This window comes from Nicotiana attenuata, chromosome 5 (assembly GCF_001879085.1).
Source record: "Nicotiana attenuata strain UT chromosome 5, NIATTr2, whole genome shotgun sequence".
NCBI classification, from domain to species: domain Eukaryota; kingdom Viridiplantae; phylum Streptophyta; class Magnoliopsida; order Solanales; family Solanaceae; genus Nicotiana; species Nicotiana attenuata.
In genome coordinates, this window is record NC_031993.1 from 16,096,564 (window position 1) to 16,122,273 (window position 25,710).

The 25,710-nt window shown below is 35.7% G+C and overlaps 2 protein-coding genes across 3 annotated transcripts; one reads left to right on the plus strand and one right to left on the minus strand.

Moving 5' to 3' along the window:
- On the plus strand, window positions 10,941-16,391 carry LOC109225397 (serine/threonine protein phosphatase 2A 57 kDa regulatory subunit B' beta isoform-like). 2 transcript variants are annotated; one of them, XM_019390042.1, is made up of 3 exons: window positions 10,941-11,048; window positions 11,320-12,542; window positions 15,599-16,391. In XM_019390042.1, exons 2-3 carry the CDS (start codon window positions 11,418-11,420, stop codon window positions 15,899-15,901), a joined length of 1,428 nt encoding a protein of 475 aa, XP_019245587.1. In that variant the 5' UTR covers window positions 10,941-11,048; window positions 11,320-11,417; the 3' UTR covers window positions 15,902-16,391. The 2 variants fall into 2 exon arrangements, with proteins under 2 accessions (XP_019245587.1, XP_019245586.1); XM_019390041.1 differs by having other exon boundaries at window positions 10,942-12,542.
- Window positions 16,919-21,084, minus strand: LOC109225395 (probable pectate lyase 5). The gene is made up of 5 exons (XM_019390040.1): window positions 20,650-21,084; window positions 19,606-20,314; window positions 18,854-19,045; window positions 18,538-18,743; window positions 16,919-17,256 (listed from the first exon to the last, which is right to left on the minus strand). Exons 1-5 carry the CDS (start codon window positions 20,784-20,786, stop codon window positions 17,013-17,015), a joined length of 1,488 nt encoding a protein of 495 aa, XP_019245585.1. The 5' UTR covers window positions 20,787-21,084; the 3' UTR covers window positions 16,919-17,012.

The following is a 25,710-nucleotide window of genomic DNA, read 5'->3' on the forward strand; positions in this document are numbered from 1 at the left end:
TTTAATGGATTGTCTAACTACATTGCCTGTGGTTGGCTTCAGTACGATGCCAAGTCCGGACCCCTTTGCGTCTGAGGCACCGTCCGTAAAGAGGGTCCAGATTCCCGAAGACGTCCCTAAGTTTACCAACAACTCTCTTTCGACCTCGGGTATTAGGGCTAGCATAAAGTCGGCCATGAAATTTGCCAAAATTTGAGACTTAATGGTTGTCCGGGGTCGATACTCAATATCGTACCTGATTTCCACGGCCTATTTGGCCAATCGTCCCGAGAGTTCGGGTTTATGCATATATTTCACAATGGGTAAGTTGTCACAACACATATAGGATGGCATAGAAAATATGGTTTCAGTTTTCTAGAGGCGCTTTGCAAAGCGAGCGCCAATTTTTCTAGGTGAGGGTATCTAGTTTCGGCCTCACCTAAGATCCTACTAACGTAATAAATTGGAAATTGTGTACCTTGTTTTCCCCGAATTAGGACTCTAGTTACCGGTATCTCTGATACTGCGAAGTACAGGTATAGTTGTTCGTCTGCCTTCGGTGTGTGGAGTAGTGGCAGGCTCGATAGATATCACTTCAGTTCTTCCAAGGCCCGTTTGGCATTCTGTAGTCCATGTGAAGTTGTTTTTCTTCTTCAGTAACGAGAAAGACTGGTGGCTCTTATCGGAGGACCTTGCCCTAGGGCGGCAATACGCCCGGTTAGCCTTTGCACGGCCTTCACATTATCCACTACCGTGATATCCTTGATAGCTTTGATCTTGTCGGTGTTGATATCGATTCCTCAGTTGGATACCATGAACCCGAGAAATTTACCTGATCCGACTCTGAATGCACATTTTTCCGAATTTAGCTTCATGTTGTACTTCTTCAATATACTGAAGGTTTCCTGGAAATGCTTTAAATGGTCCTCTGCTCGCATGGACTTAACCAATATTTCATCAATGTAAACTTCCATGGATTTCCCTATTTGTTCTTCAAACATTCGGTTTACTAGGCATTGGTAAGTGGCACCGGCGTTTTTTAATCCAAATGGCATCACGTTATAGCAATATGTGCCATACTTAGTGATGAAAGAAGTCTTTTCCTGATCATCTGGGTTCATCCATATTTGGTTGTACCCGGAGTAGGCATCGAGAAAACTGAGGATCTCGTGGTCGGCCGTGGCATCGATCATGCGATCGATGTTGAGAAAAGGGAAAGAGTCATTGGGACGTGCCTTATTTAAATCTTTATAATCTACACACATTCTCAGTTTGTTCCCTTTTTAGGGACTACTACTGCAGTTGCTAACCATTCCGGATATTTGACTTCCCCAATGGACCCTATTTTAAGGAGTTTAGTTACCTCATCCTTGATGAAAGCATGTTTGATCTCGAACTGGGCTCTCCTTTTCTGCTTGACCGGGTGGAATTTCGGGTCCAAGCTCAGCTTTTGAGTGGTTATCTCCGGTGGAATTCCTGTCATGTCTGGATGGTACCAAGCAAAATAATCTATGTTAACTATGAGAAATTGAAAGTTTTTTCCTGAGCTTGGAGGTTAACCCCGTGCCCAGGTATACATTTCGATCGGGTAGATATTCGATCAACGTGACTTGTTCTAAATCTTTGACCATTGATTTTGTAGCATTAGAATCATCGGGTACTATAAAAGATCTGGGAACCCCGTAATCATCATCTTCGTCGGTCCCTCGTTTATCCGATTTGGTCGTGGCTGGTGCCGATAATTGCTATTTAGTTTCCTGTTTTGTACTCGAACTTGGTTCCTTCGATGTTGCCAGTGTTGATACTGAAATCACTTCTTCGACTGCAAACATTTCCTTTGAGGTTGGTTCCTCTCCTTAGATCGTCTTAATCCCTCCTAGCGTTGAAAATTTTAACGCCTGGTGAAGAGTCGAGGGCACTGCCCTCTTGCTGTGGATCCATGGCCTCCCGAACAGGGCGTTGTACCTCAAGACCCCTTCAATCACATAAAACTTGGTTTCCTGGATGGTCCCGGCGGCGTTTACTGGCAATGTTATTTCTCCCTTGGTAGTTTCACAAGCCATGTTGAATTCGTTTAGTAACCGGGCTGCAGGCACGATTTCGTCCTGTAGGCCGAGTTGTTATACGACCCTCGATCGAATGATGTTGGCCGAGCTACCTGGATCAATTAACACACGTTTAACTCGAGATTTATTCATGAGTATAGATATTACCAGTGCATCATTATGGGGCTGCATGATTCCTTTTGCGTCCTCGTCGCTGAAAGACAAAGTTCCTTTTGGTATGTAATCTCGAGTCCGTTTCTCCCTTGTGATGGATACTTTGGTGCACTTTAACATTGGGCCTTGAGAAAGTTGACCCCTCCGATGATCATGTGAATGGCGTGCTGAGGTTCTTCTTGCTCGGTTTGTTTATTGGAGTCCCTACTTCTGAAATGATTCTTGGCTCGATCACTTAGGAATTCTTGAAGATGCTCGTTGTTGAATAACCTGGCTACCTCCTCCCTCAACTGTCGGCAATCCTTTATCTGTGGCCGTGAGTGCTATGATATTTGCACATCTGGTTTGGATACCTTTAGGCTGGGTCGGATTGTAGAGGTCGAGGTCATTTGGTATCTTTGATGCGTCCGATAGTTGATACGATAGCAGTAGCATCAACATTAAAGTTATATTCTGACAACCTCGGTGCTTCTTTGGGTCTGATAGGCCTGTTGAAACCATTCTTGCTCATGTGTCCCCGGTTGCTTTGGCCTCGGTCATTTCTTCCTTCATTTCGTATAGAACTCTGTTTGGACCCATTGCTTCTTCGATCCTCATTGTATGGTTGATACCAATCCCCGTTCGACATTGGTTCATGATCAATATCTCTCTTGACTGTATCGACGGGTCTAACGGGATAAACGGACCCGGAAGGAGCCCCCAGTTGATCGTCTTCGGCTCTGATCTTCGATTGATGTCGGTTATGCACATTAGCCCAAGTGACATGTGGATATTCTATTAGATTTCGCTTCAATTACTGTGGAGCCACCAAACTTCGAACATTGAGTCCTTGGGTAAAAGCTTGAACGACCCAATCATCAGCGACCGGCAGTAGGTCCATCCATTCCATTTGAAATCGAGATACGAACTCTTTGAGCATTTCACTATCTTTTTGCCTCGCTTTGAAGAGGTTCGATTCCCCGGTTTTGACCTTGATAGCCCCAGCGTGTGCTTTAACAAAAGAGTCTGCAAGCATAGTAAATGAGTCAATAGAATTAGAGGGTACGTTATGATACCATATCATGGCTCCCTTTGACAAGTTTTCTCTGAATTTCTTTAGTAAGACGAACTCGATCTCATTATCCTCCAAGTCATTTCCTTTGATGGCGCATGTGTATGAAGTGACATGCTCGTTTGGGTCAGTCATTCCGTTGTAATTAGGAATCTCAGGCATGCGGAATTTTTTAGGGATTGTCTTCGGAGCCGCACTCGGAGGGAAAGGTTTCTGCACAAACTTCTTGGAATCCAAGCCCATCAGTATCGGCGGTGCTCCCGGGATTTGGTCGACCCGAGAATTGTAGGTCTCCACCTTTTTTGTCATTTGCTTCGATTTTCTTTTCCCCTGATTCTAATCGTTTTGTCATCTCCTCGAGAATTTTTATGATCTCGGGGTTATTACCCGACTCGTTCCCACTCGACCGACGAGCGCAAAAAACACACTAAAATATGCTCGCTAGTCGAATATAGCAAAGTAAAATGTCGTATCCACAGGGATTGGAGTTAAATAATATTTTCGTAGTTTATAGCTCGACTGCTATCCATGACGATCAACAATTTAGAATTATGTGATTTAAATCTAAAATTAACTAAGATTCTAAGTTATTGACTAGTGACAAACAACACAAGTAATAAGCAAAGGATGATATTAATGGGAGAAGATAGGGTTGATAGGATATGTGCAAGATAAATGTTTGAGATTTAGCTCTAGATAATTCACTTCTAATGTTCAAGTGAGTCTCTCGAATTCACTTGGTTATTAATTCAATTATTTAGTAGAAACTCCTCTCTCGATTAAGTCTCAACCTCACAAGCTTAACCAACTTTAAGCACGTGAAGATGTGCAAGAATTCGTAGTGGATTGGTTTTTAGGAGAACCTCTCTCGATTATCCTCCTAACTAGGTTTAGTCAACAATTCAACTAGCCTCTTCCGATTATTAAGAAGAATTAATGAATTCAACCGACAAAATATATTGCAAAAATATCACAAGTTATGCCTCTCTCGATTACATAAACTAGTGAATATAGGTGCAACGATTAAAACATCCAAAACGATTCAATACATAAAAACTAGAGTTATAATCCACAAAACAAGAATCAATACACCAAATTCATCAAACCCTAAATAGAACTACTCCATAGATATGAAGTAATTCATTATAAATATGTTTAAGTTAAAGGAAAACATAAAACCACCCAAACCCTTGTCTTGAGTGAGGATTGAATGATGAAATCCTTGTGCTTTTGCTTCTCCACCTCCTCCTTAGCTTCCTTAGATTTAAGATGTGTCAAAAGTCCAGAAAATACCGTTCTTCCATGTATTTATACCAAGTAGGGTAGGACCTAAACAAAATTCCCTTTTCCTAGCCGAAATAGGAAAACTTGCAAACTTATTGCTTTTATGCGTCGCACTGTGTGTAGCATTAGTGATTTTTCCTGACAGACCACAAAAACCCAGTCTCTGAAGTTTGCTATTTTCTGACAGAGTTTTACACTGATGCGTCGCACGGTGCCTCGCCCAGTGCGTCGCACTAGTTGGGAATTTGAAAAAATGTAAAACATAAAAGTTGTAGCCCTTTTAAATAGATTTCCAATGATAAATTGTGGAGCCCAAATAGATTTTTGAGGGAAAAGTTATGTGCATTTTACTGGACAATGCGCAGTTTGCCTGCTTGATTCTTCGTTTCGTTCTTAAAGTGCACTATCATCTGTTGATCCCCGAACACGATCCCAACTTAATCTGTGGCTTTTTCTCAGACTTCAAAGCTCCAGAATAGCTTGAATTCATTCCATGACATCTACATAGATCGGAATCACTCCTACAAAGCATAAAACATACAATTAATGCAAAACACTAGTGATTAAAGCTCAAACTCAATTAAAGTGCAGTAAATTGGAATGTAATAAGTGACAAGAACATGAGATTATAGCCTACCATCATCGACCTTTTGCGACCAGTTCCTCCATGTGAGTGATTTCTCGAGACGGGCCGGGCTCGATCCTGCTTGGTGCGCGGCTCTGGTTTTGTAACTGAGCTAATGCCTCCTGTTCAGCCTGCAACATTTCGAAGATCATCCGTAGATTAACCCTGTCCCCTCCATTGCTTTGAGTATTCTGTGTTGTCGACCTAGCTCCACCACGGATGCTATTCTCGAGGTCAGTAGGGGGCTTGTATCGATAGCCATATGTGAATTAACGTCCAACGGGTCTGCAATCAGAATTCTGACGGGATCAATGGGCGGTACCTCGTTACCGGGCGCTATGTTATTGTTTTCACCGTGGTGATCAGATTCATTGTCAGTAGGTAGAGGTGCTAAGAGTTTGAAATTTTGAGCTTAAGCCTGAAATCAGAGACACTTCAAAGAACAAGTGAAAAATAATATGTGTTATGAAAATTGATATCAAATAACCACTATTATCCTTAGCCCCGCAGTGGGCGCCAAGCTGTTTACCCTAAAAATCAAATAACAATTGAATTTATAAGTGATTTTAAGGATACGTGGATTAATTTGACACAAAGTATAGATTGAACGATAAGTAAAGCAAGCGATAATAAAATAAATTCAAACTGTGTGACTTGAACAGTTATAGCCTTGAGAAATAGATCTCGCTCGAAGCGAATATGATCCAAATAATGTCAAATACAGAAGACCAATAGCTCGCAGAAAGAAAATAATATTATAAAGCTTTTGGGATACGTGTTACAGTGTGTATTACAAAGAATCAGACCCCCTTTATATAATAGGGGAGTCCGGCTTTACGTACAATTCTATAAAAGGTAAGAAATCTCGTGATTTGCTAATTAGTCGGTCTCTCGTTGATACATGCCGAGATTCCCGCCGCGATATCCGATCGGTTGCGAATATTTCGGTCTTCCGATGTTGGGTCCGATAATTTTTCCTCGAGCTTGTTCAGAATCGGGATCGATTCTGGATTCACGGGCTCGAAGATCTTGGAGACGTATGTTCTGACTTCGTACTTTGGTTCGATGGAACCTGGGTCGATCTTCAATCCATCATGTTTCGGTTCTGATCCGTCATGCAATAGATGAGCCCGGTTTCGGCCGTATACACTTCTCCAAGGCCAAAATCTTTTTTTCCCCAAAATTAAAATGTTTGGCCAACCTTTTAGGGGAAAAAATGTTTTTAAATAAAGGCAGAAAAAATAGCTTCTCCCCAAAAGGACTTTTGAGAAAAATACACTTAGGGCTTGTTTGGTATGAGGGATAAGAGATAGTTAATCCCGGGATTAAATTTGAGATGAGTTTATCCCACGTTTGGTTGGAAAAAAAATCATGGTATAACTAATCTCGGGATTAGTTATCCGGGGATTATAGTATTTGTTTTTATCGAGGGTGAGATAACTAATCCCGGGATAACTAATCATGGGATAACTTGTTTCCCAACCAAACGACCCCTTAGAAGCACTTCTTAAAAACTTGGCCAAACACTAATTGCTACTCAGAAGTACTTTTCAAATTAATTAGTCAAATACAAACCGCTTCTCACAAAAAGTAATTTTGAGAAAAGGACTTTTGAGAAAAAATAATTCTCAAAATAAGCTGATTTTAGAAGTTTGACCAAATAGGCTATTCGAGAGTAACAGTTTGTGTTTGGTTAATCATGTTGAAAAACACTTTTACCAATATTAGAACAGTAATTTCTGCTTGGTCAAGATTCCAAAAGTGCTTTTAGGAAAAAACTTTTTTTTTTTTATTCTTTTACTGAAATTCAAAAGTAGTTATTTTTTCATAAAAGTTTAGCCAGACACCAATAATCCACTCCAACTTGGCTATAATTGAGACAAGAGTAAGATTACCCTTTATTTTTATTTTTTATACGAGAACCAACTTTGCATTTATCTCCCCAGATAATTATCTCTTTACTTCTCCATTTGTGTTGAAACTTGAAACTAGATGTTATCTCTTTTATCTTTACCATATGCAGTGCTAACAGGGAAACATATATGCCTCGTTATGCAACTAAATGTTTGAAACTATATTGGAATTAGAAACAAGAAGATGCAATCCAAGTCAATTATTTTTTACCACGTAAATCTCCAAAATTGAAATATTAGCAGACCCCACTTGTTGAATTACACTAAGTTCATTATTATTGCTATTGTTGTAAACATCAAAAGTTGGAAATATTTCTCATTCATTATGCCATTCTCCTTTCTCGTCCCTTGGTTCCTATCAAGATTTAAATCAAATCTAGTTCACAATATTGGATAATACTTCCACGAAAATAAGCGTAACGTGTTATGCATTGTGATCTTATTTTACTGTGAATTTGAGAACGATGAATTATCATTTACTCACATAATAATAGCAAAAAATAAAATGAATATTTTGTCATAAAAACTAGCTAGATGCATAACATGTTACTGGAGTATACATTGCAACCAGATAATGTACCAAAGGTGCAAAATCAGTGTTACGTATAAGAAAGGTGCATGTCACAAATAAGCCACTTTTCAACCCCTTATAATTGGAAATAGGGATTTTTTCCTATCTATACCATATATGAAACCTTATTACTAAAAATGTGCATATTTCCATTATTACCCGTCATGTTTATATTTTTCCTACAAAATTTATACCATTCATTAAATACCCAATATTAAGAGCTGATTCCTTCCAAATTAGGCGCCTACAAATCTGGGATAAATATTTGAATAGTTTATTCCTTCCAAATTAGGCGCCTAAAAATTTGGGACTAAATATTTTTTCATATTCACATCAGATTTGTTTCCTCCCTTTTCTGCAGGCTTCTCTTTCATCATTTTTCACGTATTTCTGTTTCTCCAATACCATTCCCATTTGAAGAATGACTCAAGAATGTGCAAAGAAGATACAGATGCTACTAGCGCCACAAACAAGAAGCTCGAAATAGTAATGAATAAAACGAGATATATACAACAGGCCACTTCTAGGTTAACAGAAAACAACAGGGACGTTGCAACAGTGAGTAGATTTGAAGCTGGAAGAATAGAAAAATATATTGGTGAAATGAAACTATCTAAGTTAAACATTTGCTTCCAAACACAAAAAAATGTTGACTACAAAATTTTCTCCTAATCTACAAAAAATCTATAAATAAACTACAAATCAGTTTACGTATGTATAAAGCAGTATTGTTTTGAAGGGTATCTACAAAATTACTACATTTATACTACAATTACACTACAATCTATGTTGAAAAAAGATGTTGACTACAAAATTTTCTCTTTATCTACAAAATTTCTAAAAATAAACCACAAATCAGTTTAAGTATTGTATAAAGTTGTATTGTTTTTAAGGGTATCTATAAAATTATTACATTTATACTACAATTAAATTATAATCTATGTTGAAAAAAAATGTTGACTACAAATTTTCTCTTCATCTACAAAATTTCTACAAAAAAAAAAAAAAACTACAAATAAACTACAAATCAGTTTAAGTATTGTATAAAGTTGTATTATTTTTAAGGGTATCTACAAAATTACTACATTTATACTACAATTAAACTACAATCTTATGTGGAAAAAAATGTTGACAACAAAATTTGCTCTTCATCTACAAAATTTTCTACATAAACTACAAATAAACTACAAATTGTCACCCTACTACCTCAAAAAATTGCACGAGATCGACTAGGATTAAAAAGAAGAGAAAATGAAGAAATTGTCGATGAGAAGCTTTAAACTCGAGGAGAACCAAATAGAAGGTGAATCAAGAGTTTAGGACTGAGATATTGATTTTGCTGACTTCATCTTCTTTTTCAGATCTAGCTAGTGTTTTGATTTTGATTATTCTACATCTTGATGGTTACGACCTTTTGAAGCTCGCCGGAGGAGGTTACAGAAGATTCATATGGCTACCCCACAAATTTACAATTAAGAATTGTCTATGTTGAAAAACAATGGGTTTCATATTGAATCTCTTTGGCTAAAAATCTGATTATAAAAAATGGGTCTCATTTCTGTATTTTTTGAGAAGAAGAAGGAATGGAGAAGAGAAAGAAATGGGAGGGGGAAAATGGCGCTGGTCAGATCTTTGGAATTAAGGGGAGAGAGAAACGTGGGATATATGGACACCTTTAATTAAAGAGTAAAAAACTGCCAATTAATTATGCCTCTAAATTAATTATGGTATATAAATGGTAATTTGGTATGCTAAAATGTAATTAACTCAAACCTTAAACATTGAGGGTAATAAGGTTTCATATGTGGTATAGGAAGGTAAAAATTCTTTAAAAATAGCCACTGCGATATATTTTCAAATTCACAGATATAACTCCAAGTCCAAGACATTGAGCCCGTTTGGATTGGCTTATTTTAAGTGTTTTTAAACCAAAATCGCTTTTAAGCCATTTTGTAGTGTTTGGATAAAGTAAAAAAGTACTTTTAAGCACTTATTTTTAAGCTAAAATGACAAAAATAAGTCAAAAGCCAAAAGCTAGAATTCCTAACTTATGGCTTTTGACTTAAAAGTCACTTATAACAAGCCCATCCAAACGGGCTCATTGTCATGGAGTTTCATCTGTTTAATTTGAAACTCTACCACAGTGACCATTTTCAAGGGAAAAATACAAAATTGACAGGTCGACCGAAAGCTAATGACATCTGCTAGTTAAAAAATGTATTAAAATATATATATATATATATATATATATATATATATATATATATATTTTATCGGCTATTATTTTTTGAAGCGACTAAAAATATATTTCTCTATTTTCAAAAGCAAGGTGGAAAAGTGACTGCTATTTCCACAGGTTAGTCTGACCCACGAACCGAACTAGACCAACTCAAAAAGAGGTTGGGGCCCGGCCCAATAATCAAAATAGAGGTCGGCTAAGCTAGGCCTGGCCCATGGGAGATCGATTTGGGACCTGAACCCGAACCAAACCCAAGATGAGGGCCTGACTTCTAATTTTTATTTTTTTTTATTTTTTTAAAAGATCGAATCAAATGGTTATTGTTCTCCTTAGTCCTTATATGCTTTGTTTTATTAGCACATATAGCACTATCCACCATCATTTTCCTTCAAAAAAGAAAAAAAAGAATATGAATGCTTGGACTGACAATACTCTTGAAGAGAATATAGGGAAAAGGACTTCTCTTCTATCATTACATTTTTCACTTACTAATGTTATTTAGGGATTTTAATTTCATATAGAGATAAATTTGAATGCTATTATGTAGTTTTTCTTACTTCTCTGTTAACTATGAGACAAAAGATGTCTGAAATTATGATTAAAGGGGTGCATTAAATTATTATGAAAGCTAGGGGTTGCAAAGCATATACTGTAAATGACCTTTGTGCAATTTGTTCATAAATTTTGTTAAAAGATCTCTTAATAAAAGGTGCAACAGACTGACAATATAATGGAATTATCTCAACAAAGTATTCTTATGAAGAGAATAGGTTATTGCATATTCTTATCTTATTTTCCATATTTTCGTAATCTTTCTTTTAAAATAATTTATTAATTTTTTTTCTAAATTTTAATTTGTTTCCCATTTTTTATAGCAGATATATATATATATGTAAATATATTGCGAAATATTTAAGAAACTAAAAATAGTTTTTGGAATCTAAGTATCCAATTTTGAAGTAGTCAAGGCCAAAAGAAACATTCAGAAAAAAAATAAGGCCAAAAGAAACACACTATTTTTTTTTTTTTCTTTTTTGTTTTTCAATGTCTTAATAACCTCAAAATATACCAGCACATTCACACTCAAAAACTCAAAAAGCACAAATGTTCTCTTCTTCATCCCTCTCTTCTCGGATCTCTCAGTTTCCTCAATCCAATACTATGCAGGTACCTCTTTGCACTTCCCTCTTTATTCCCTGATATCAAAATCAAATCTTTCCCCCACTTACACTTTTAATATGTCTTTTTTCATTAACCATTTCACTTTCTGTTGATTGGTTCTTGCTTTTTTAGCCCCCCCTCTGGCATGGATTGTTAAAAAGATTTAATTTTTGATTTGGGATTTCAGATTCTTGCAGTAAATTAGATTTCTTGAATACCCTTTTGAGGAATTTGTATTGAAGTTTAATAAAATGATTCCTTTTTATTGATTTGGTAGGGATTTGTTTGATTTAATCATTCTTGTGAAAGAGGTGTAGAAAATAATTGTGAATTAGCAGAACCCCATTTAGTATTCTGTTGAAATAGGTTAGAGTTATGTTTAAGATAATAAAAAGAGGGAAGAAAAGCTCGAAAGGGGATGCTGTGGAGCCTCCAATACCAACCTCATTGCCTAATGTGACTGCTGATCACGCTTCGCGGATAGCAACATCCGCTGTGACATCACAGCCTGTTACTTTGGCAAATGCCACACCAGATCCTAGTGTGGTTGAAGTCTTGCCCTTATTGAAGGAGGTTGCACTTTCCGACCGCCATGTTTTGTTCATCCGGAAGCTCCAAATTTGCTGTGTGCAATTTGACTTCTCGGATACGGTGAAGTGTGCTAGACAAAAGGAGATCAAGAGGCAAACACTCACTGAGCTTATTGATTTAGTTCAATCGGGCTCGTGTAAAATGAATGAAATAATGCAGGAAGAGTTAGTTAGGATGATATCCACCAATCTTTTCCGGTGTCTGCCTCCTGCTTCGCATGAGAATACTGGGTCAGAAGGTGTTGAGGAAGAGGATGAAATGTATCTTGATCCGTCATGGCCTCATTTGCAACTAGTGTATGAGTTACTTTTAAGGTATGTGATGTCGTCCGAAATGGATACCAAGGTTGCCAAGCGATATCTTGACCACTCGTTTGTGCTGAAACTGCTCGACTTGTTTGATTCAGAGGATCCTAGAGAGCGGGAGTATTTGAAGACTATTCTTCACCGCATATATGGGAAATTCATGGTTCATCGCCCGTTTATAAGGAACGCGATAAACAATGTATTCTACAGGTTTATATTTGAGACGGAGAGGCATAATGGTATCGGTGAGCTGCTAGAGATTCTGGGAAGTGTAATAAATGGGTTTGCCCTGCCAATGAAAGAAGAGCATAAGTTGTTTCTTGTTCGGGCGCTTATTCCTCTCCACAAGCCTAAATGTGTTTCTGCATATCACCATCAGCTGTCCTACTGCATTGCTCAGTTTGTTGAGAAAGATTACAGATTGGCAGATATCGTCATCAGAGGGCTGCTAAAATACTGGCCAATTACTAATTGCGGAAAGGAGGTTCTCTTTCTTAATGAACTAGAAGAAGTACTGGAAGGTACACAGCCAGCTGAATTTCAGCGTTGTTTGGTTCCTCTTTTCAAGCAACTTGGACGAAGCATCAATAGTCCCCATTTTCAGGTCTGTGAATAGTATTCCTATCACCACATTTCTCTCTCTTATGCATATTTGTCGAGTACGGGCTGAACTAATCAATGTGGATCTTCTTCGGTTTTGTATCTTCATGACTTCTTTTGTGGGACTGAGGCGTAGTTGTTTGAAGGAACTATGTTTTTAAGTATAAAATTCATGACTTGATTACTTAAGAAATATGATATTTTGTAACTATCAGAAAATTGACTATTTTATGAAAAGAAAAAAAGAAGAAGTTGAGAAGCCCTATCTGGAAATCTTAATAGGGAAATGATTTTGTGTCATTTTCTCTATGTAGAAAACAGGAGTCCAAAAAAAAATCACTTACTTACCGAGTGATCCTAGTTATGATATCTATGCGTTTGACGATACATTTAAATCAATACGATATAACTATATAATAGCTGATGCACCCTTATAATAGGTTACAATGCGGAAATAATATGCTCCTAAAGCTGATAAAAGCATTAGAGCGAACTGGTACTTGAGGTAGTTTCCACCTTTGACGTAAAATTATCACATTTGACTATCCGAGACGCCAGCTAATCATTTGGAACTTGATTTCATATTAGTCAAATATGTTGACGAATGGCACAATACTGAAACAAGCTGTAGTTGTTTTTGTCTAATCGTGAGAAAAGGATTATGACATTTAAGAATTATTAAATCTTTTTCTTAATTGTAAGACATTAAGGGGAAACTGAATCCACATCTCATTCTTATGTTCTTCATGTACAAACAGCCGCAGTAGTCAGTAGTTTAGAAGTCCTTTGCTTTGAAGATGCATAATTTACTATATCTCCCAGAATCAAGCAATTAATTGGAGCAACGAATCTTATATCCAATTAACCTAGTGCCCCTAGGGCCCCAACTTTCTGCTGGGAAAAATTATGAATATGGAATATGGAGGTGAGTGTACTTATACATGTGAATTTAGTTTATGGTCCATTTGCTGGTCGACTGGTGATTCCTAAGATATTAATTGTACTTTCTGGACTTACAATTTAGAAATCTAATGCAAGATAATTGCAAAGGAAAGGACTCAAAAGTTTTTTGCATGACAATCTGCAAGCATGGAGCTTAACTTGAAATAAACCGAAGTTCGCACAATGTAATAGGGTACTAGTTTTTGCAACTAAGGTGAACTATTTTTCCAGTTTGATGGCGGGGAAAAGCTTATTTTCTCTAAATCAAAATATTTTTTGCCTCTTCTTAAACATTAAACACTGTGTCTCAGACTGCTTGTCAGCTTTCAAAGCATTAAAGTTTAAGTTTGAATGCTGATAATATTTTGATGCACGAGTTAATATGCATTAATTCATGAAATGACATTTAGGAGATATCTTGACTAGTTGACAAGACAATTAAGGCTCAAAGGGACTAAGTATTTTGATAGCCCAAATGGGCTGGAATTGAGATTGAAGGCTTCAGCTTGTCTTCTCTTCTAGCTTCTGAAATGCAGTTTCTCTAACCTAAAGTCAAAAAATCCCCTCAAGTTTTACCTATCCGTTATTATGTAAAAAAAAAGTTACATCAATCGCCTAGCGTGAAACTAGTAACCAGATGATTGGAGTTCTTTTTGAGAAGTTGACGATTTGACTGATTTTGTTTATCTTTGAAGTAACACATAAAGAAGTATTTCCTTGAATTATAACCTTCCAATCACTGTATTGGACTAATCACGTTCACAGTTGCTATCACCATAACATAATAATAGAAGGGGTTTGCCATATGAGGCAGCATTACTTTTACTGGATATCATTTTGAATAAACTATGACTTATTGCTCTTTTTAGGGTGTTATGATCCAAGGACACTTACTTTTGTGGCACATTTCCGCAAAGGTTAAACATATTCCATTCAAAATGTTATGCTTGATACTGACAGTAAAGCATTGTGGATAGTCGAGGTGTTTCAATTTGGAACGAGGAATGACTATTCTGCAGTGTAGATATACTTATAGCATCTTATGATGGGATAAGACGATAAGTATATGGATTATATGTTTTACCTTTAGCCCCCTTTGTGCTCACTTATTGGGTTGACCATGCCTAGTTTAAGCTAGTGAAGCGCTTCTATCTTTCTTTTAATTGTAAAGTTGACAACCATAAGACTATTAACAGATTTATGTTGGTGAAACTCCAATTTTCTTTAGCAATTTATTATATCCATACACCGATGTCTGAGTGCCTTTACTTTCGAGCACTTAATGCAATGCAAGAATCCGAATTTTAAGCACTCAGCAGACAATATTCTAAAATGAACCAGTTTACTTGTCAAAATTTTGTCCCTTATTCAAACTTTTTAAGAATAATCTGTTTTAGTCCATTGTATGTACGTACCATGATTGAGTTGTTTCAACTTAAAGTTATTATTGTATTATAAGATATGTTCCAAAGTGGCCAGGCTTGATGAATGGGACTGCATCAAAGACTGTTTCTGGCACATTTATTGTTTCACGTTATGCTACCTGAGAGCTATATGTTGGAGCTTCTAATATAAAATTTACAAGCTAAGCTATTTTGTTTGATGTATTTCTAGAATTATGCAGTGTTCTGTTCTTGATGAACATGAGATTCTAGCATTTAGAGTATACTACTGTTGCTTCTCTCCACTGATTTTGAGTTCACACTATATCTTATTGATACTTCATCCACACATGAGTATTGTTACCATTTTTTGCACTTGAGTTTATGCATAGTCGAACTACATACAATGTTGTATGTAATGGGTGACTACTGTTATTCCGGAATACACAGAGTTCCTATTTATTTGAATTTTGTGCCATGAGAACTAAGGTGAAATGTAACCAAAATGGTAGGTTTAGACAGGGTACTTACTACTGAAGGCCATAGGAAAACGTACTATTTTTTTAAAATAGTTGCTGAATTTGAAGCTGATATCATTATTTATTTAGTATGGCGTCTCATCTTGTTATGGCAATTTGGTCTGTAATAGTTTGTTTTTCTGAATGTTTCTTGTGTTCGTGTTTCCGAAGGTTGCATGAAAAATGAAATCATGATTCAAAGATTTTATGCATGGCAGGTTGCTGAGAGAGCTCTTTTCTTATGGAACAATGAGCATATAGTAGACTTGATCGCGCAGAATCGACGTGCAATTTTGCCAATTATCTTTGAGCCATTAGAAAGAAATATGTTTGGTCACTGGAATCAGGCAGTCCACGGGCTGACCTCCAATGTCCGGAGAATGTTCTTGGAGATGGATTCAGAACTTTTCGAAGAGTGTGAAAAGCAACACAATGAAAGAGCAGCCGGTGCCAGCGGAGTTGTGGAGCAGCGCGAGCTGACTTGGAAGAAATTGGAAGAAGCTGCGGAGCTGATCAGGTAGAACACGTTGGAACAGCTTATCAATTCCAGCTGAGCTCTGTGCGAGTAGTACTCCTTTCTCTCATTAACCAGAATGCTTACAACGTCAAACAATGCACGGTGATGGTTTTTGACTTTGCAAACTGAAGCTGATTTGCTCCGAGTTGTTTTTCCATGCTTCCAACTGCTTTTCTATAATTTGAGCGAGGCAGGCTGAAGGTATGGACATTGTGTTATCGTTCCTTGGCAGATATATTGTGGAAGTTTTGTTTATTTTAGCTATTCAAAGACAATTATTCTTTAGCATTTTAGCACTAACCAATAATCAAACTTCTGGTCTTTGTGATCACCCCCCCTCCCCCCAACCCCTTCCCTCCCACTACCTTATTCTAGGACATGGAAACAGAAAAAGAAATTTATTATTCCATGGTTTCTTTATTGCGCTTGTATTTTGTTGGAAGTACGTTTTGATAGTGAGAATCTGCTAATTGACTGTTTTTTTCTTCTTGTTCTATGTATAAGCAACTTATTTGTAGCAGTTCTCTTGAAAGTTTTTCAAAGCAAACAAATCTTCGAGGTGTCTACTGGCCCTCCAGACCCTCCCCCCCCCGGGCCCGCATATTCCAGCAGAGGTACCCTGGAAACAATAAAAAGAGAGAAGTCGAAGATGGAAAGGTTAAAGAGTAGGACTTTGAACATGACAGCTAGGTGATACTGCTTAAACTATCAGTTACTGACTACTATACTTAGAAACTTTTAAGAATCTTCTCGGTTATATTTGGTTTCATATCAGTTGAGAGAATCAAGAACCTGGAGAAGCAGGAAATAAGATATCCAAGTAAAAGAAGTGATAGCAGTAGGAAGGTATAAGCATATGTAGCCCCAAGAGTTGGCCTTAGGTTTGATTTGATCTTCAAGAAATATTGCAATATGTTAGATAATATTTTAAGATGAATGTTAAGAGACTATAATTGCTGGTGAAGCAATAGTAACCTTAATTCCAGCTTGATATTACTATCAATTAGTTATATGCCAGAAGTGGGAGCACCTAGTTATGATCCTTTGAAGTAGAAAATTTTCTTTAGATACATTCTTTGTAGAATAGTATTACAATCTTTCACATCCTAAGTTTACTATAGTAACAGTATTAATGGCTTTGTCAATAGGCCACCATTGTTGGTGGTAACATACAAAATTAGAAGAGACATCAAGATGGTAGTGGTTGAAGGTGGTGATGATGATCCTGCCGATGCAACGCTCCCAAATACCTTTTCTAAGAAGTCGCTATCACCGTCATTAGACCTAGCTCCGCCACCCTGGTTGGTTCCGACGGTGGTTCTGGTTCTTCCACCATATGACATGGCCACAGTGGTATCCCTGTTGTATAATAGAAGACTTCTTTACCATTATCTTAGTAACTGAGTAGATGCAGATGGCTTGTTATGCTAACAGAAGACTAGAATAAAATTTGATTTTTCCTTTTTTTTTTTTTTGGAGTGGGAGTGACTATTCTTAAATGGCTGAGAGTTGCACCAGAAAGGCCTAAAAAAGACAAGTCTTATCCTAGCAAAATGCAAAAAAATATTAGATGATTTTTTCTCATATGCTTAAGTTTTGGCGGGCAAGATTGCTCGATACTCACTGAAATAGTCGAAGTGTGGTGTAAGCTTGTCTAGATACTACTTTTATCAAAAAAACAAAACAACAAAATAGTCTAAAGGCCTCCAGGGTATTGATCTAGTTATAAAAGTGCTGCGCGAGATGTGTGGGTTCAAACACTGCTGCAGATAAAAACATGTTATTTAAGTAAAAAACGCAGAGGAATTGACTTATTATCAGCCAAGTTTCAAACCGTGCGCCACTCGCCTCTAAGGATTTCTTGATTTTTTTATAATAAAAAAAAGGCCTAAAAGAGAACTCCAACTAGACTACTTTGGGGTTGTGGTCAGCTTCTAGATTCTGAAAGCCGGCATTATCACATGGACCTATGCAGCATAACTTGGTAATATATTCTCTATTCTTATCATTTTCCTATATTCTTTGTTTTGTTCATTTCCAAATTTATCCTTGTTTTTGTCCATAGGCAACGGAAAGGAAAGATGTAATGGATGCATTTACCTCCACTATTTTTTCCTCGAATCATATACTCTCTCCACTGTATAAATCAACATGCTAACTGTGTCTCAGTTTCACCCTAGATAGGTCAACTCTATAAATTAAACTCCCTCCATCCCAAAATACTTGTCAATTTTCACTTAACACCATAGTTCAGTGGTCAAGGAAGTTCAAAACCTTTATGAGGTTGCTGGTTCAATTCTCATTAGCCACAGTATCTTCTAATTTTTTAACTTTTTTTTAAAAATCCCTTTTGCGAAAATCGTGCCTCCACCATTGATCACGACTGTGGTTCTAGGTATCTATGTTGCGGGGACTCTCCAAAATAATGTCGCACCTGTGTCGGCTCCTCCAAAAAATATACTATTTTTGGAGGATCCGACACGCACCCGACAACATTTTCGGAGAGTCCGAGCAACATAGCTTGGTATTACAAGGTTTTATTGATGTTTTTAGACAAGTTTAAGAACATATAGCTATATGCAAAATATAACTTTAAAAGTGTACATTTCATAACAACACCTTATTTCATATTCATTTTACCTGGGGACACCAAGGACACCAGCATTCATAGTGAGTTGATCAATGAGAAAAGCAGATTTAGGCTCCATACTTGATGCCAATGCATATTGGTTACTAAGTCCATCACCTGAAGGAACAAAATATGCTCCATTTACCATTTCGTCCCCTTCGGTCCTCCAGTTCCACTGAGTCCAATCTTTCTCGTCTGTGTCAACTCGCTTCGTCACCTACTTACATTCATAAGATTCAAAGAGTACGAGTTCAAATTTCAGTGACACTGATCGTTCTCGTTAATAGAAAATATCCACATTGCTAGTACTATGAAAAAATAAATTACCTCCTTGGCATTAGGGTCCTCAGGTGCAGTAAAACGGTTGCCCTGACTGTTAATGGTGGGATTAGCGCTACCACCAATTGCATACATTTGCCATTCTGTAAAATCATTGTTGACTACATGTATATAACCTCTTCTACACCTTGGCATTCTCTGTACCAGTCCTTGTCCAAAATGATTAAAGGCTATTGTCACCTGATGATTACATACCAAAATCCAAAATTTTCATCTTTTTATTAAAAAAAATGAAAAAACAATGTGACACACAAACAATTCTTTTTGTTCACATACCTAATAGGTATGGAGGAAGGGGAAATACTTACGTCATTCAGTATTTACATCAAATCAAATAATCTTACTATAAGCTGTCAGTTCCATGACCTAGCGACCACGTGGGCATGTCTAACTAGACCTTTCATGTTATTTGAAAATATAAACCTTAAAGTTCATCTTTATGCAAAATGAAGATCAAAGGGAAAATTACAAATATTATTAATTTTCCATATTGGTACCAAAAGATTCATATAAATAACAGTGATCAAGAGGCTACTAAGATTTAAATTCGCATTTTTCCCCGCACATATATACTTTAAAATAACATGAAAGGTCCACTTAGACAACAATAAATAATTGTGATATTTTGACTTTGGACTATCTTCTAGACGAACTAAATTCAAACTGTGACATCTTAACAACTCAAAATTTCTTTAAAACCTAATTTACAAAACAATTAAAAAGGTAATTAAGAATCTAACCTGCATGCCGAAATCAGGCAAGTAACGATCATCATGTCCCAAAAGCATAACTTTATCATGGTGAGTGAAATAGCTATTAGATATAGTAATAGCAGTAGATCCCATAATTGCATCAATTAAGCCATCAGTACAATGAGACAAAGCACAATGATCAATCCAAATATTCCTCGAACTATATATGGAAATTCCATCACCATCTGACATGCCTCTCCATCCAACTTCAGTTGTACTTTGCCTTATATTACTATTTCCAGATGGAACACAGTTGTATATATGTATATTATGTATGATCACATTTGATACATATTGTAACGTTATACATCCACCTCCTGTAATATGCACGTTCGCGCCGCGGCCATCGATGGTTTTGTAATTATTTATCATGAGTTCATGTTTTAGTGTTATGATCATGTCTCCGGCAAAGGTGATCCACAGAGGTTCATCCTGGATCACCGCGTGCCGGAGAGTACCTGGGGTTGGGTTCACGGTGTCTAAGTCTGAGGGATCGGTGACTAGGTAATACCGACCGCCTTTTCCTCCTACTGCACCGTGACCGAACCCAATGGCACAGTCGGCGAGATGCTGGCGGTTGTTGGCCCAGTTTGGGTCGCACTTCCAGCAATCGTCTATTGGATTGCCCGTAAAACATTGGAAATTTGTTACTGTGGTATCGAGTATTTGTCTTCTTGCAACGGATTCATTGACCCTCCTATCACAAAAAAAAAGTGGGAAACATATAAGATGTAAATAATAAAAAATGTAGCAAAAGCAAAATGTATTAGGCAAAAAGAGCCAATTCAAGAACGCTGTGTATGTAATATGATCAAAACCAAGATGAAATTTTTGAATAAAAAGCGCACCCAGTATACTAAGCTCCCGCTATACGCAGGAAGGATCGGACCACAAGGGTCTATTATACGCTGCCTTACACCACACAATATTAAATTTTTGAATCATATTTGAAAAAACAGAGACATTCAGAAGAGAAAAGGCAGTTATGAGCAAAATACAAGTGAGGAATTAAAACAAAAGAACTCATTTTACCTCTTTACTTCTTGAACAACATCTTCAGGAAAGGGGTGTTGAAAAGGAAGAGTAAGATTAAAGGTAGCTATAATAAGAGGAGATAAGGTTAAGAAGAAGAAGAAGAAGAAAAAGAGAATGCAAGTATTAGAAAGCATTCTTTGAAAGGAGGAAAAATGGTGATGATGAGTTGTATTCTTGTTATTGTACTTATGTTCTGATTCTTGTTTTTGAATGCTCGGCTAGGAAAGTTACAAATTTGTGGAAAATTATAATGTCTTTTATATAGTAGATATAATAAAGGTGAAAAATGATTAATTATAAAAAGAATATTTGGCTTTATACTAGGGTCTTGGATTTCATAGGGGTATATTTGATGAAGGAAGTAATTTTAGAAATGGTGGCTGTGATGTTGAAACTAGCCAAAACTCAATTCCCATTGAAGGGAAATTGAAGAGGAAAATAGAGGATAGAGTAGCTTTTTTTGTTCTTTGTATTCTCCTTTGCAAATTGCAGCCTCCTCCAGTTTCTTACATTCCTGTCTTGCATCTTAATTATTCTAGGAGTTATTAATTAAGAAAGAAAAGTTTGGATTTTTATCCAAGAAAGCGGCTTATACAAAATGTACAAACAACTCCTTCCTTTAAAAATGTATTTGTTGTCCGAAATTCACTGGCCCGACTAATTTAAATTCGCATTACATAAGATCAGGTCGCATAAGGTCAGTAAAAGGAGAAACACTTTCTACTAGAAGTTTTCTCATTCTAAGAACTTGAACATGAGACCTCTCATGAAGGGTGGAGGGTTCCCGTCCATTCCATCACATTCAGTGCCGGATGCAACTCTTCATCTGAACTCCATATTCCGGACGAAATAGATATTTATGTCAAAACCAACTAAATTTTCTACAAATATTAAAAATAGACCCATTATTCAGTGCCACAAATGCAATTCTCAACAACGGGTTCATCTGAACTCAATATTCTGGACGAAATAAATATTTATGTTAAAAACCACTAAATTTTGGTATTTGACCACACTCTCCCTTGTGAAGTTGGCGGTTAAGGTTAGTTTCGGTTGGAATTGGCGGTTAAGGTTGAAAAGGTCAAAAGTGTTATGGCTACTTTTGGGATTGAGATTCTTTGCTGAAATGGAGATAGATTATGGAGGTTAACATCTCTGGATCAGGACAAGAACCTTTTTCCTGCTACTTTTCAAGTAAAGTCTAAAACGGTGTGAAAGTTAAGATTTCATAAACTCTATGTAATACAGTATCAACTGTTTACCCTTTTCTCAAGGTCATAATAACAATAAATTCAATTTTCAAAACATATAAAACGATTTTTTACACCTTCACGTCTCCTAAAATATAACTTCAAGCAGTAGTGCAAATTAGGGGCGTACAAACCGAATCGGGAAATTGCACAAAACTGATTAAAAAAATCGATTAGGTTTAATTTGATTTGGTTTGGTATTGAGTTAAAAAAATTGAACCAAACCGACATATAAATATATAATATTTAATAGAATATGAAGTGCTCCATATTAACATTAAATAATGGGTTGTGTGATCACTTTTCTTATCAAGTGTTACTGAAATGCGTCACTCTCTTTATTCTTCCATATTCATATCATACGATAAGATCTACTAAATTCTTATATCTTTTTCGATGCGAGTGATTATTATTATTTAGGTATCATATTGATTTTTATGTTTAATTACTAAATTCGGTTAACCTTGAAAGTGTACATCAACAAAAAATTATTGTCGGGTGACTAAAAAAATAACTATTATGTGTTATTAAGAAAATCCTGCCATGAGAATATTTTAAATGATAATATGTTTGTCAATTTTTTATATTTTTACTAAACATATATTTACTTATAAAAAATTTAACAAAGATTGAAATAACATTTAAGTAACAAAAAACCCGAAAAACCCGACAAAACCAAACCAATCAAAACCGATATAGTTGGTTTGGTTTGGTTTGATAAAAACCGAACCAACCCGATCCATGTATACCCCTAGTAAGTTAAATTACGTTTATTCACCATAAGTAAAATCTTAATGCATTAGGTGAAAGGATCTCGATATTTTTAAGATACCCAACTTTTTATCTTTTGGTGGAAACTGGACGAAAAGGAGGGAAAGACTAAAAATTAGATTCCCAATTGGAAGCTTAATAATGACATCTAGTACATCCAACATTAAAAGCTCACCAGAGCCAAAATATGCTTCAACATCAGAATAATGTATCAGACGAGATAGAGTCTTAATTAATATTATGATATAAACAAATCATATAATTGCAAATTTAATAGTATGGAGACACATTAGCCGATAATTCAATGAGAATTCATTTTTTCACTCTTTTAGATATATACCGCTTACAAAAAATTCTGGTATTCCACTGCGAAGTTGAACTCCGCATCTTCTCGATTATGGTCGACAACAATTTCAAGTATTTCAACTTAATTTTACCTTTGTATTGTTAAGAATTTTAAGTAGGAGTACTAAATTCTGCTAATTTTTTTTTAAAAAGAAATTCTAATAGTACATTTTAAAAAACAACTATTTGCTAATACTAAATTACTAAATATACAATGCTGTCAAACTCCACAATCAACATCAGTGACCGAGTGGATTACATTTTAGCTTCTTATTCTTATGCTCGACGGTGGCTTGACTTTTTGGCTCTTTTTCTTCTTCTTTTCTTTTCTTTTAATGTTTTGCTGACAATACATGATATACAATTTTCTTCATTTTTGGTGTATGTTTTTTTTTTTTTTTTTGCAAAAAGTTAAATTTTATTTAATGATACTGTAAAGTTTTTTTTAACATACATGTCATTTACAAGGTTATTACATGTAACTGCTGATCATAATAAATTAAATAAGTAATCTGGAAATAAAGTAAGTAAGCTTCTTCACCATATTTAAATACGTTCATAGTATAAGAAATTCATTATATTGTCATCGAATATAAATTAAATCATCATAGAAGTAATATATGTATTAAAGTATTATTATTATTATTTTATTATTAATAATTACAAAGCTATATATTCTATCTCCACATGTCACTTGTGCTTTTTTGGGAGCCCCTTTTATCGCTTGGTTTTTAAAAACAACTCTTTAGTAGTTTTTGAAGTCAAAAGAAGAATGCCAGGTAGGATATTTGGGATCCTTGTCAGCAAATAAAGAAATTTTCTGTTTCAAGACAAACATGTAGGGCTGTTAATTTACTACATCGGTAAATTGCATAAGAAAACTCTTTTATATATTGTAAGTATCAGAATTAAAGGAAATTTCATTGTCAAGCTTAAATTGAGAAACTAATGTTATAATATCAATTTTTTCCTTCAAAACGGAAAATGAAAATCACAAAGTTGAAGTGCTAACATATTGCATTTACACATATTCCAAGATGAACCCACACACACTACAACAAAAATCTTTCATCTCGAGATATACTGAATATTCACAATGTTTGTGCATGTAATTTAACATGTTATAATTGCAGGCTATTTATCATTTTTTTTAGATTATCATATTGAGTTTGTTATAAAAAGTTATACACCTATTAAATTGTAGATCAACTTAATCTGATAAGGTAAAAATACTTTGTATTGTTAGTGCATACAATATATTTAAACTCAAAGCTCTTCCTTAACTCTTCCATTAATTAGCTTCCTATGTTAAACTCTTGTCTAGGTACAATCATGGGCGGAGCTCGGTGAACGGAAGGGGGGTCGAATCCCCGTTATCGAAAATTATATAAGGTTAACTTTTTTCCCATGTATATATAGCAGATGCTAAATCCCCTTACACTCTATTTAGATCATTGTTCCCCATCGCTTTATAATGTATTGTATTGTATCGTATCGTTTTATGAATACAATGTTTGGATAGATTGTATTGTTTGTTATTGTTAAATAATATTTTGCTGTTTGGTTTTACTGTATCGTACTGTACTGTAAATGATAAGTTTACTAAAATACCCTTAATTGTTTAAATATTAAATTTATCTAAAATTATGCATAAAAATAATCTTAAAAAATAAAACAGAAGAAGGCAAAACATCTTAAGAAAGCAGAACAAAGGAGCAAGACAGAAGAAGGCAAAACAAAGGAACACATCTAATTAGAATTGAGTTAAAAGCAAATTAGGAGAAAAAATAAAACAGAAGGCGGCAAAACACCTCTAACGTTGGCGACAGAAGTTCTAGAAAAAAACAAAGTAGGTTATAGGTTGGAGATTTGGAGTTAAAACAGAAAAAAAAGATAAAGGGGTAAAATAGAATTGTGGAGTAATAAGTTAGGGCATAATTGGAAAAGAAAAAAAAAAGGAAACAATCCCACCACACCAAATCGGTTGTTTAAAAAAAAGGGACTTTTTATTGTTCCGGAACGATGGATTTAACAATACATACAATGAAACAATCAAAACAAACAGTGTTTTGAGATAACAATACAATACGATACAATGGGGAACGACCATCCAAACAAGTTGTTAGTCTCTTCGCATGTTTACCCTTCTTTCTTATTTTTTAATCATCTTGGTGAAAATTCTGATTCCATCATCGGATAAAATAGACCTCATTAACCCCTTACTTTTAATATAATAATTTTTTTTCCTGCATATACTATTGCAAATCGCAATGTGTACTCTCTCTTTTTCTTTTTTGCTTTTCTTATAAGAAAATATATCCTTTTTTTCTTTTTAATCAAGAAGATGCATGTTAAATGCATGTGTATGACTTGGAATGGGGTATTTATGATAAGGATTTTGGAAGGGGTGGGGTAGCCGATGTATGAGTGGCAAGTCTACGTGTATTTTATCCAAGTAAAGAAGTTATGCTTTTATGCATTGCCTATAGACACAGAAATATCAAAACACAAAAAGGAGACGCCTAAAGTTGTTTTCCAAAAAGTGCTCAACTTGGACTTGCTTTCATTTCTCTTCGAATCAAAGTATCGGTTTTATTCTCTAACGATATCTACCGTGGAATTAACAAAAAAGAAATAAAAAAATAGACTTTGAATGATACATTTATTGGATTAAGTCAGACAAAAGATATTC

Excerpts from the sequence above, each read along its gene's own strand:
- LOC109225395 (XM_019390040.1), bottom strand. The coding sequence starts at position 20,786 with ATGCTTTCTAATACTTGCATTCTCTTTTTCTTCTTCTTCTTCTTCTTA. Across the intron at positions 20,315-20,649 it reads GTTGTTCAAGAAGTAAAGAG|GAGGGTCAATGAATCCGTTG; the intron begins GTAAAATGAGTT and ends TTTTTGTGATAG. Across the intron at positions 19,046-19,605 it reads TGCCTGATTTCGGCATGCAG|GTGACAATAGCCTTTAATCA; the intron begins GTTAGATTCTTA and ends TGTAATCATCAG.
- LOC109225397 (XM_019390042.1), top strand. The coding sequence starts at position 11,418 with ATGTTTAAGATAATAAAAAGAGGGAAGAAAAGCTCGAAAGGGGATGCT. Across the intron at positions 12,543-15,598 it reads TCAATAGTCCCCATTTTCAG|GTTGCTGAGAGAGCTCTTTT; the intron begins GTCTGTGAATAG and ends TATGCATGGCAG.